Source organism: Plasmodium gaboni, chromosome 7 (assembly GCF_001602025.1).
Source record: "Plasmodium gaboni strain SY75 chromosome 7, whole genome shotgun sequence".
Classification (NCBI taxonomy): Eukaryota; Apicomplexa; class Aconoidasida; order Haemosporida; family Plasmodiidae; genus Plasmodium; species Plasmodium gaboni.
Window position 1 is genome coordinate 937,017 of NC_031487.1, and position 13,770 is coordinate 950,786.

General features: G+C 18.0%; 1 protein-coding gene across 1 annotated transcript in view; it reads right to left on the reverse strand.

Moving 5' to 3' along the window:
- Positions 1–1,055: 1,055 nt before the first annotated feature.
- Positions 1,056–13,770, reverse strand: part of PGSY75_0728100 (putative membrane protein) — a gene marked incomplete at both ends in the record, with an annotated part of 16,134 nt that continues 3,419 nt past the window's right edge. Inside the window, one exon of the mRNA XM_018785116.1 lies at positions 1,056–13,770. This exon is cut by the window's right edge and continues 3,419 nt beyond it. Coding sequence (XP_018642617.1) covers positions 1,056–13,770 — 12,715 coding nt within the window.

The window sequence follows — 13,770 nt, forward strand, 5'->3', positions numbered from 1 at the left end:
AAAAAAACATTAATATATAAAAGTAAATGAAAAAAAAAAAAAAAAAAAAAAAAAAAAAAGATTTTATATCTTATAAAAAAAAGAAAAAAAAAAAAATGAATCTAAAATTTTAATATTTTCATAATTTTTAAAATATTTACATATTACATATATATTTATTATATATATGGTACAAAAGTATAATAAATATATATATATATAATAAATATATATATATATATAATATAAAAAAATATATATATATATATATTTAAATAGAAATAAAATTGTTAATATCCCTAAAAATAAATAAATAAATATATATATATATATATATATATATATATATGTTAATTTATTAATACATTGTAATATTATTTATATATATATTATATATATATCATATGTTATATATAATATAATTATATTTTATATTACATAATAATATTATTATAAATAAGGGAATACCCAAGCCTACATATTATTATATACATATATATATTATATAAATATATATTTTTTTTTTCCCTTTAAAATATTTTTATATCAAGGAAAAATATATTTAAACACGTTACCCCCTATATAAAAATTATGTAAAATATTAAATATTAAAGCCTTAAAATAATATGTAATAATATATATAATATTATATATTTTATATTATTCATATAATAAAAAAAAAATTGATAAGGGAAAATCATATAATATATTTTATATATAAAATATATATTATATATATATATAATATATATATGGTATAATTTCGTATTTATATTTTTGCCTTTCTTTTTTTTTTTTGGAATAATTAAAATATTATATATATAATATATAATTATATCTTACTTATTTATAATAATTTTATAGTATGCTCAAAAATTGACATTTCAAAAAAAATAAAAAATTTAATGGTTTTAAAAAAAAAAGAAGTATTTTTTAATAAAAAAATAAAAAAAATATATACATATAATATATATATATATAATATTTATCTGATGAATTAAAAATGTTATAATTTTAATTATTTATAAAAAAAAAAAAAAAAAAAAATGTGTATAACTTTATTTTTAACAGTTCTTTTATAAATTTCCTATGAAAAAACAAAATAAAATATCTGTAAAAAGCAAATGAACATATTTTGAATTTAATGTAATATGAGATGTGTCAATAAGTTTGTAAGAAAGGCTTTGACTTTTCTCATACCAATATTTAAAGAATTGAGATATATTGAATGTATTGTTTTCAATATAACTTTTTAATAAAAATATTCTGAGTTGACAAGGTTTATTTTTAAAATTCATTTTTATTATATTTAAAATATGTTTTAATATTAAATTGGCATGTGTTGTATATGCAGATTTATATTTTTTTTTCTGTTTAATTGAAGAAAGAGAATTTTTTTTATTTATTTTTTTATGTTTGATTTTTTTATAAATCCAATGTGATTTTATTTTTTTCATATGATAAGTATTATGTTCATTAGATAAATAAAATTTATATTTTTGAAAATCCTTTTTAAATATCTTCTTATTAAATTTGAAGAATTTACTTTGTGTTATATCTATCCTATAACGATAATATAAATTATTGATAAAATTTGTAGTATTAAATATTTTATTTATATTTTTTTTGAAAATTATAAATAATGGTTCCTTCCTTGTAATTTTATGTTTGCCCTTCATTGTGTAATACCTTTTGATGTTATAAATCTTCTGATAGTTATTAAATATGTAATAGTAATTATTTATATTATTATTATTATCATAACTACTGTTTATAGTTAACAATGAATGTATGTACTTGTTATATTTATAATCATAATATTTCCTATATTGTGGTATAAAGAGGAAATTTTCTATTTCCTTTTTAATAAGTAATAAATTCCAAAACACATCATATCTTGGAAAGTTACAATATTGTGTAAATAAAGATATAAAATAATTTGCTGTCCTTACAGGTATTATATTTTTATGAAAAATTATAGGTCTTTTGATGTATCCTTTATGATAATATTGTATAAAAATTGTTTTAATTAATTTAATATTTTTTTCAAAAAAATATACAAAATAGTAGTCATTATTAAAAAAGGGCAAATATTTTATCAAACTATTACTATTTGGAAATGAATAGTGATATTTATATATGCCTTCCATTATTTTTAGATATTCATAATTATAACATTGTAAATCTTTTAAATTATCAAATGAATTATCCACCTTATATTTATTTATAAACTTGTATGGCATATTTATATTATTTCTTCTTTGATCATTAATCGTTTGTATATTATTTGATGAAATAACTTTTTCATTTGGTTTATTTTGATTTTTGTTTTTCTTGTCATCATATATGAACCATTTAGTAGTTATTAATTCGTCCCTTTTGTTTTTTTCAATATTATTATTTGTAGATGAGAATCCACACTTATTATGTAATCCTTTCCTTATATTATTATGATTTATTATTATATCATTATTTTTATTTGTTTTTTCATGATTTATAAAATAATCAAAGAATTGTAAATCATATATAGTTTTTTTTTTTTTTTTTTGTATATTGTTTTTTCTGAACTGTTCAGGTTTTTTTTTTTCTTTTTTATTAATTTGTTCATTTATTTGTATATTGAGGTCATGTTCATTTTTCCTTTTATTAAAATTATTTAAATGATTTTTGTTCCAATATTGATAGAAAAAGTTATAAAAGGAATAGAATGAATTATATATATATGATAGTATATATAAATAGGGTATATTTTTGTCTATATGTAAATTTTGTATTAATAAAAAATAATAAAACTTATCATACATTTCTTTGGCTAGCTGAGAATTAATATAGGTATTAATTCGATTGATGGAAAATTGAACTAATAATCTATTGATATCATGAAAAAAGTTTATATCATTTTTTTCTCCTGTTTTATAACATAAAGTATACATATTATTTTTGAATTGTTTTTTATTATAAATATTGTTAATAATTAAAACAGGAAAATAATTATAATAACTGTTTTGATGTAATTGTTTATTTTTTATTTCGATGTGTGGGTGTTCCTTATATTTCATTTCCAAAAATTTTGAATAGTCATTTAATTTTTCATCTAAATCCTTTTCTTCTTTATTAATATTACTTTTTTTTGTTTGAATATTATCTTCCGTTTTTTGATTATCTTCAATTGGTGGGGTCAAAATTAAATTATATGTGTTATGATCATTATGATAAGGTAAATTTTTGTTTTGATATTTATATGATATATGTTCCTTTGTAGTATAATAATAATTTAATAGATAAAAAAATATTTTTTGAATGAGTTTTTTGTTTTTAATTATTTTTTTAATATTTTCTTCTTTTTTCGTTTGTTTTTTTGAATCATCTATATATATATCAGTTTGCTGATCTGTATCAATATCGCATTGATTATGGTCCACATTTTGGATATCATAATTTTTAATTATAAAAAATATTTTATTAAATTGTTCATTAAAATATAAAAAGAGCTTTGCAAACTTGTGCTCAAATATAATATTATCATCTTTAGAAGGTATGACATTATCTTTTTGTTCATCTAGTTTTATATAATATTTTAGGAAGATAATTTCATTGATATTATGATTCATGTAAGTATTTTTAATTTGATATAATAATAGAGCTTCTTCGGTATATAAAGAATAATTTTTATCATAAAATTTTATAATTTCCAATAAAAATTTGGATATATTTAATTGATTTGTATTAATATTATTAAATTCAACTAGTTTATTTCTTAATATCTGTTTATTATGATTCTTATTTATTTGGTATATATCAAAAGGTATGTTCTTATTAATAGTATTGTCTATATGATGACATGTGTGTGTTATATATTTGTTAAGTTTGTTTATATCATTTAATAAATTTTCATTTGTTATTTTTTTTTTTTCCTCTTTGTTTTGATACTTATAAGTATCTATACATTTTATAGAATCTGAATCGTTTATTTTATCGTTTATATGGTTACAATTTTTATTATTATATGAATATATATTTTTTTCATCAGACATATGAAGAGTGGTATTATCTAATAATATTGAATTATTATAATATGATGAATATTGATTGTTACATTCTCTTTTTTTTACAAATAAAATTCCCTTACTAATAATATTACTAATTAGATCAGACATTGAATGATTATATGTATTTATAAGATCATTGGATGTGTTCATATTTGTTAGACTTACTTCATAGTAGTCTTCATTAAATATCGATATGTTGATTACATCAACTAAAGGTATGGCACATGGGTTTTTTATAATTTTCTTATGAAATGTAAGATTAAAATTTTTGTATAAATAATATGTTTGATTACTTTGAGGATTAGTTATGATTTTTATTAATTGATATTTCTTAGTAAAATATGGTTTTAATATATATGATGATTGTTCCTGTTTATATATAATATGGATAGGTAAGCTAATAAAATGATGATTGGTAATATCATATGTTTTTACAAATCTATTTTGAATTAATAGAACATATAAATATTCAATAAGATGTATTAAAAAATGAGATGATAAATCATAAATATGGAAAAAACTAAATAAAATTAAAGATAATGTACATATAGATATATTTGTTTGTTTTTTTAATACAAATTTGCCATGTCCTAAATTAATATATCCTAAATAATAATAATAAAGATTATTTGAATTTTTATCTCTTACATTAATTATATTATTTATTTTTTTTTTTATTTTTTTATTTAATATATGATCACAACTACCAACAAAAACAAAGGATAGACATTGATAAATTAAATTAATAAGATCATTAATATCTTGTTCTTTTATTTTGTGCATACATGAAAAATCATCATTCCCTTTAAGATTATTTATTATAATAGAATTTATAAATTTTTTATTTTGACTTTTGTAATTATTCATTTCTAAATATTTACGAACTTTTTTAATTTTTTCAACATATTTCAAAATTAATTTATAGGTCTGTTCATAGATAATATCATTGTTATAATGCATGGCATAATTTTTATTATAATGATAATTGCTATTTTGTTCATCTGCTTTAAAGTTTGATTTTGCTTTAGATTTAGATTTATATTTCGATTTTGATTTTGATTTTGATGTTTTTTTTTCCTCCTCTTCCTCTATCTCTTCATTTATAAAAATATCATTCGATTGTGCAATCAAACTTGTATCATTCCATTCCTTTTTCATACCCCTTTGAGTAGGAGTATTTGATTGTTGTATTTTTGATTGAGAAAATTTATAATGTTCATAATTTAAAAGGTTATCATTATTATTATTATTATTATCAAAATTGTCTATTTTATTTTGTAGTGGTGTATTATTTTTACCTGAATCGTTCAGGTCATTATTTAATAAATTATAATTATATGGTATAAATAAATTTTGATGATTTGGAATTAGACGTATGATATTTTCTCTTTTGACATTATCTTTGATTTTATATACAAGATAATTAATTTTTTTATATAATTTTTGTAATTTTTTGGTACAATTTATATTATTATTAATATTTTGAAAATAAGAAATATAATCGAAACATATTTCTTTGAATTTTTCATTGTGTGTTGATAAAAATTTTAAGCTCATAGCTTGTAGTACTCCTATGATGATATAATATCTTAGCATTTCACAATTATAAATTAAGGTTGGATTTTTAAAAAATTGTTTATGTTCTTCATTTTTATTATTCCAATAAGGATTAAAATATTTTTTTTCTTTTTTCATATTTTGTTTATATTGATAATTTATATGATCAATATTTGAATCTGTAAGGGAAGAAGAATTTATATGTTTTACATTTGAAGAATTTTTATTTATATATATATCTTTTGTATGACAAGACATATGTATATATTTATTATTATTATTATTATTATTAAGATTTATATGTTGATTTTCATATTGATCTTCTTCTACATATTTATTTTTATTGTTTTTATTTTTTTCTTTGTCACTTTGACATGTATATTCCTCATATTCGCTATGATTAAATTCATCGTGTTGTGTATGATTAAGACCATGAAAGAAATAAGTAAAATTATCTACTGGTTGATTCATTTTTTTATTATAACATGTAACGTAATTATTTTCTCTTAGAACAAAATAACAACCGTTTGTATATGTTTTATTCATCTCATTATATATAAATGGATGTGATAAATTAATATGACCATTTTTAAATACATATTTATTTTGAACATTTTTTTCTTTAAAATTACCATCATTATTTATAAGATGTATATATGGTAATTTATTATTTGCTACATATAATTTTTCATAAGATTCTTCAGTCAAATGATTCGTACAATTTTTTGCAGAATTATTACATGTATTATGATTATAATTTGTTTTATGATGATAATTTGTTTTATGATGATAATTTGTTTCATGGTTGTATTTTTTTAATTTATTATTATTATTATTATTATTATGATTATTATTTATTTTAATTTTAATTTTTTTTTTTTTTAAATCTGAAGGAAGTATTCTTAAAAATGTTGGCAAATTTGAAAGTATATATTCATGTGACAGTTCTATAAAATCAAACATGATCATATTTCTTGTAAATACCTTTACCATTAATTCATAATAATTAAAATAATAAGTATGATCTATTTGTGTAGGTATAAAAATCATATTGCATGCATGAATATTATTAGTTTTAAAAAATGTTAAGGAAATTGAGAGTGCTGAAGATATCATCATATAGATAATATCATATGATATATCATTTTGATTTAAATTTTTTAATGAGAAATTTTTGATAAGATTATTTTTATGAACTTTATATGGTATATTAAGATTAATAAAAAAAAATAATGTTTTAATAATATTATTAAATATATTACCATTTTGAAAGTTAATAGATCCAACTGACCAAAACATAGATAATAAATTTAATTTGGTTAAATTTTTTTTTTCTAAACATTTTAATATATATTTTGTTAAGCATATATTATGACTATTCATATGTAAATATCCTAAGCATATAAAATTACTACTTAATACTAAATTATCTAGATAAATCTTTTTTTTTATATGTTTTTTTTTCATTTTTCTCCATCTACGTTTATTTTCTCTTTCGATTTTTTTTGTTTTTACATTTTTATTACATGCATTATTATTATTATTATTATTATTATGAGTATCATCTAAATTTGAAATATCTGAAGATAAAGAATTATTTATAGAAATATTTAATAGATCTGCATATATATCATCAATATTATCATATGTATCTAGAATATTAATAGATTCATTTTTTTTATCATCATTATTAAGGGAATCATTATTATTATTTTGAAGGAACATTATATCATTGTCTTCTTGACAATGTTCTTTTTTCTGATCTGTATTATTATGTCTATTATTTGTTATATGATGAATATTTCTCCCATCATTTATAATATGATCACTTCTACTTATGCTTGTATTTAATTGATGTATTAACATATCGTCATTACTTGGAATAATATTACTGTTGTTTATGGTTGAGCTTCCTACATTTCTATCTAAAATATTTTTGGAGCTTGTTGTATCACTAGTAATAAAAATACTTGAACTACTATCATCCTGTGTGTATTCATTTTCTTTTGAAAAAATCATATTGAGATAATTTTTATGGCTCCTTTTTCGTTTACAAGAGTTGTTATGTGAATGGTCATCATTATTATAATTGTAATTATTATAATTATTATTATTATAATTATTATTAAGATGGGCATTTATATTAGAATTCTTTTTATTAGTATGATGATGGCTATATAAATGTTCACTAGACGAATTATCACATTTGACATGCTTGTTAAAATTATTATATGTTTCATTACAGTCAATATTATTATTACTTAATTGAGGGGGTGATATATAATTATTTTTGTTCGGCCTCGTTTCATATATAATGTTATGATCTCTTGACATGTGCGACTGGTGATTATCATTATTTTCGTTCAAACAATAGAATATAAGATGTTCATAATTAATTTTTTGATGATGAAATATTTCTTTAAATATGGATTTTAGACATATGGTAGTTAAATCTTTATTTTGAGAAGTAATTAGTGATAAGGATAAGCCTAATAAGGAACATATATATAAGCATCTATTTTTAAATTTTAATATATATTGTATAAATAGATATATTTTTATATTTTTAAAAAGTTGTAATAAACCTAATCCATAAATAAAACCTGCAAGATAATATGTACCACAATATTTATAATTTTTATTTAAAAATTTGTATAAATAATTTTCATTATTAATAATATTTATTAATGTTATAAAATTGGTGTTATAATTATTATTATTATTATTATATTCTTCAATATTTGTATCTGCATATGTAGATAGATCAATTCTTTTATATAATATGGTTTGACATAATGAACATTGTAATTTAAAAGAGTTTTTAATTTTTGCATTTACAAAATTATTAAATTTTATACTTTTTAATTTATCAAATGTAAAATCAAAATAATCAATTTTTTTATTACTACATTTTTTATGTAAATAATTTGTTGTTCCGTTTATATGAACAAATTGTTCAATTGGTGTATTATTATTACTATAAGATAGATCATAAACATTGTTATTATTATTATTATGATGATTATTATTATTATGACGATAATGATTATCATTATCATTATTATTGATGTCTATTATATTATTTGTAACACTTAAAGAATTTATAGATAATCTATTATATACATACGAATTTGTTAAAACACCATTATTATTAGATATATGATTATAATTATATGGTCTTATATTATTTTCATTTATATTATTATATGAATCTCTAAAATTATTCATATAAAATGACATACTACTATCTCTTCTTCCAATATTCATTTGATGATTGTTAGATCTATGATTATATGTTAAACCATAACTATTATTATTTCTACTAGTATCATAATTAAAAAAAGATATTTGACTATCTCTTCTATCATTTATAGAAAGATTAAAACTAGACGACCCATTAACATTATCAAACGATATATCATTTGTCTTATAATTATTATACGATTCGTTTTCTATACTTTTATTAGGTGTATATAAAAAGTTGTTTGAATAAAATTCATCATTAGAAGAGTCATTCATATGAACATTATTCGAATTTTTTATGTAACAAGAGTTAGATTTATAAACACCATTGTTATAATAATAATAATCATCATCATCATTATTATTATTATTATTATAATTAATATTTGTGTCTTCTTTTTCTATTGGCGAGCAGTTATCATGACAAATATTATTCGACAAGTATTCACCCTCACGACTAACATTATTATTATTATTATTATTATTATTATTATTATTGTTATTATTATTATTATTGTTGTTGTAATTATTATTATTATTATAATCACTCTCTTGAATTGTTGAGGAACTCTCTGAACTTACATTTTGATCGTTCACATACATTTCTTCATTTATATCCTGTATTACACTACTCTGCCTAAAAGAATCACGTGAGAAAAGAAAATTATTCTGAGAACCATTATTCATATGATTATTATTTAAATAAACATTATCAAAAAAATCGGTACTTTGAGAATGCGAGGGTACACCAATTTTTCTTCTAAATTCTTTAATACCAATAGTATTAAAATGTCTTACTAATTTTTTATATTTATTTAATTTTTTAAAATATTTATTTAATAAAAAAATAACTTCCATTTTATCAGTTTTTATGTGAACATTTAATGAGTTCAACAGATCATTTACTTTAAGTTCTATTTTTTTAATATTTCTTTTATTTCTTTTTTTTATATTATATTTCAATTTCTTCAATTTATCTTCATAATGTAAAGGATGACTATGATTCCTATGATGTCTATTAAACATGTTGAAGTTTTGTGTTTCTTCAAAAAAACTTCCAGAGTTGTTATTATGACTACTCCTTCGATAATGATAATAATTATTATTATTATCATAAACATTGTTATTATATATATTACTATTGTTGGGATTGCCCATCATATAACCATTTTGATTTATATCATAGTGTGAGTTATTTTCTAGACGATTAATACGTGGACTCCTATCTTCCAGATGATCATTTATATTGTCATTATTATTTATAGAATCATTCCTATACATGTCTAAATAATTCCTTCCATTGACAGATATATTATTATTATTATTATTGATACTAGGTGATACACTTGAGACATATGTATTTCTATTAATTGTAACATTGTGATTGTTCGTGATCCTTCTATTTCGTGAATTATTAGATGGTACGTGTCTCATGCTAGCATGTCTTTCTATCCTAGTGTTGTTCTGATTATTATGATTATTATGATTATTATGAATATTATGATTATTATGATTATTATGATTATTCTGATTATTATGATTATTCTGATTATCATGATTATTCTGATTATTCTGATTATCATTGTTATTTTGATTGTCGCTCGTGGGAGGGTCCCAGTAATTATTAAACTCACGCAAGCGCCTATTAAACATAGTAACCTCAGAGGGCTCATTAAAATTATAATTATTATTATTATTATTATTATTACGAATATTATAGTTATCATGGGGGTATGGATTGTTAATGCTCGTATTAGTATCATTTCTATTTGTATGACTTGCACGATTTCTAGATTGAAGATTAAATTGATTCATATATCCATTAGCAGATATATGATTGGATGTATCTAAAATATCAGTATTATTAGTATGTGAGAATCTATTTAAAGAATTAGTATCATGATTATGAAATGAAAGATTATGACTAAACCTTGTATTATTATTTTTATATTGATATAAATATACATATAAATAATAATTAATATTAAAATTAATATTTGGAACATAATGTATAGAATTAAGTATATGGAAAATATTTATATGATTAATATGAAACATTGATAAATATTTCATTTTATATATTTTTTCAAATATATAATATAAATGTATAAGATCTAAAACTTTATTATCTAAATTATCATTTCTTTTTATATCTAATAAAATTTGTTTTTCTTCTAATTTTTCTAATTCCAACATTTTTATTATTTTTTTTAAATATTTATTTACATTTTTTTTATTATATTTATGTTTATGTATATATGCACTTTCTAAACTATCTGAAGTATTATACATATCAATAAGATCTATTAAATCATTCTTTTCATTTGTCAGTTCCTCTTTATCTTTTAATAAATGCATTTTTCTTTTTTTATAATACTTTGAAAAATAATAATTATGAAAATTATTTAAATAAACTAATACAGGATCTTTATTCCTTGGAAAATAACAAGTAGAAATATTTCTGTCCATTTTAAATGTATCAAAAAAGAAACAACAATCTTTTAATATTTTATAATCACTTAAATAACTCTTTTGAACTATTTCGACTTTCTTTTTACAAGTAGAATTTATATTACCATAATGATAATTATTATTATAATTATTATTGTGATTATTATTGTGATTACTATTATTCATATTATTTTCAATATAATTATTTCTACTGCTTCTGATACTACTACTATTAATATTATTATTATTATTATGACTATTACTATTATTATCATTATTATTGTTGTTTATATGGTCTGTATCGTTTAAATTATTCATATGATCATAATTTTTTTTTTTTTTTTGGTATTTGTTTCTTTTTTTTTTCATACAATAATTTTTATGAATACCATTAAATATATTATTATAATGTGATTCATTCAAAATATCTATGATTCTATACAAATTTATTTTTAATTTCTCATTTGAAGATATGAGACATTTATTGAGATAAAGATCTTCACGATTTATGTTAATATAAAAAAATATATTTTTAAAATTAAAGTTATTAAACGAATCAAATAAATTCATCATATTTATATGTATCATTTGTTCTTTATCTAATGAATAATATTTTCTATTCTTATTATCATCATCACAAATTAAAAAAAAACCATTTTTTTTTGCATACTCTTTTTTAGTAGTATCTACATATATATGTGGCATATTATTTTGACGTGAAAGTGTTTCTTTATATATACGTTTATATATATTATTATTTATTATTATATCATTTTCATCTGTTACAACATGACACTTATTTTTATCTTGTTCTTCTTTATAATTTGTTGTATTATCTTTACAATATTTATTATTACAAATTAATTTTTTTTTTTGCATTTGTGAATTATATATTAAGTATATGTAATATAGGTATATATTAATTAGATATATATTTTCATAAAATATAAAGTTAAATAATATATTTATAAAATTTATATGAGTTAAGTTAAAATTATCAAAAATTTTTAAATTCTGTTTATATAATGATATATTATTTTTTTTATATAAATGTAAGTATGTTAAGAATATATTTTTATCAACACCACCACCATCATGATTATTATTAATATTATTATTATTAATATTATTATTATTTATAATATTAATATTTTTGTATTTATTGTATATCTTTTTATTATTATGTATTACACCCCTTTCATACATATTATATCTTTTTAATGATATAACCTCATTTTTTACTTTTGAATGAATAAGCTTTTGTTTTGTTTTTTTCATAAAATTTAATTTTGACATAGAGACATATATAACGTCCATTTCATTTTTAAAAACATTACGATAGAAGTGATTCTTCAATATATTTGTTTCTATATTTTTATGAAAAAATAAATTAATAAAAGATATAAATAATAAATTTTTTAAAGGAAAATATAAGGAATGGAAATAAAATAAAAATTTTAGTTGTTCATTATAAAGAATAGTATTTTTAAATGAATAGAATTTTTCATAACAAGTATTTATATTATGAATATGTAATAAGTTCATATTTTTATTAAGAGATATATTATTATTTCTATCATATATATAATATGGATGATAATATTTCTCTTGTTGATTATTTATTTTATGATATTTCTTAAGTATATTAAAAATATATTGCACTTCTTTTATATAATATTCATATTTTAATTTTAATTTTAATTTGTTTGATAATAGTTCATTGTGTTGTAAAATATATAAATCATTTATATAATGATCTATATTATAATTTATCTGTTCACAATTTTTTTCTTTAGTATATAAAATATTATATATGATATCAAATATATTTGTAACATTATCTAATTTGCTAAATTTCTCTTTAATATAATTATTTATAAATAAATATTTTTTAAATGTATATTCCTTATTTCTTTTTGATTTCATATTATCTTTATTCTGTATTATAATTTTTGAAAGATGTATATGTTTCTTTTTTTTTATATTAGCTTTTTTTATTGATATATTATTCCTGTTTGAAAATGATTGATCATGTTGTGAATAAGACACATCATTATTACAAATAAATTTGCTTCTAACATTTTGTGATTCCAATTTTATATTTTGTATTTCGTTATGATTTAATATATAATTATTTTTTATAAGAGATATATGAGAATTGTATTTTTTATTAATTTCAATTTTGAAATATTTTTTACATACATGTCTATAAAAATATGTCATACGTGTTTTTTTGTATGCACTTAATTTGTTCATATAATAAAATATGAAATTATATAAATGGATAGTATAAGACAATATAATAATTATTAATGCTATATCATCTTTAATTTTTTGATCAATATATTCATATATAGAAATTTCGTCATAAAAAGTATGTAGATAATAAAGTATTAAATATTTATTTTGATAAATATGTGTATATTTTATATGTAAATATTTTATAAACTTTTTTATTATATTATAATAATTATTATGAATATGGTCATTT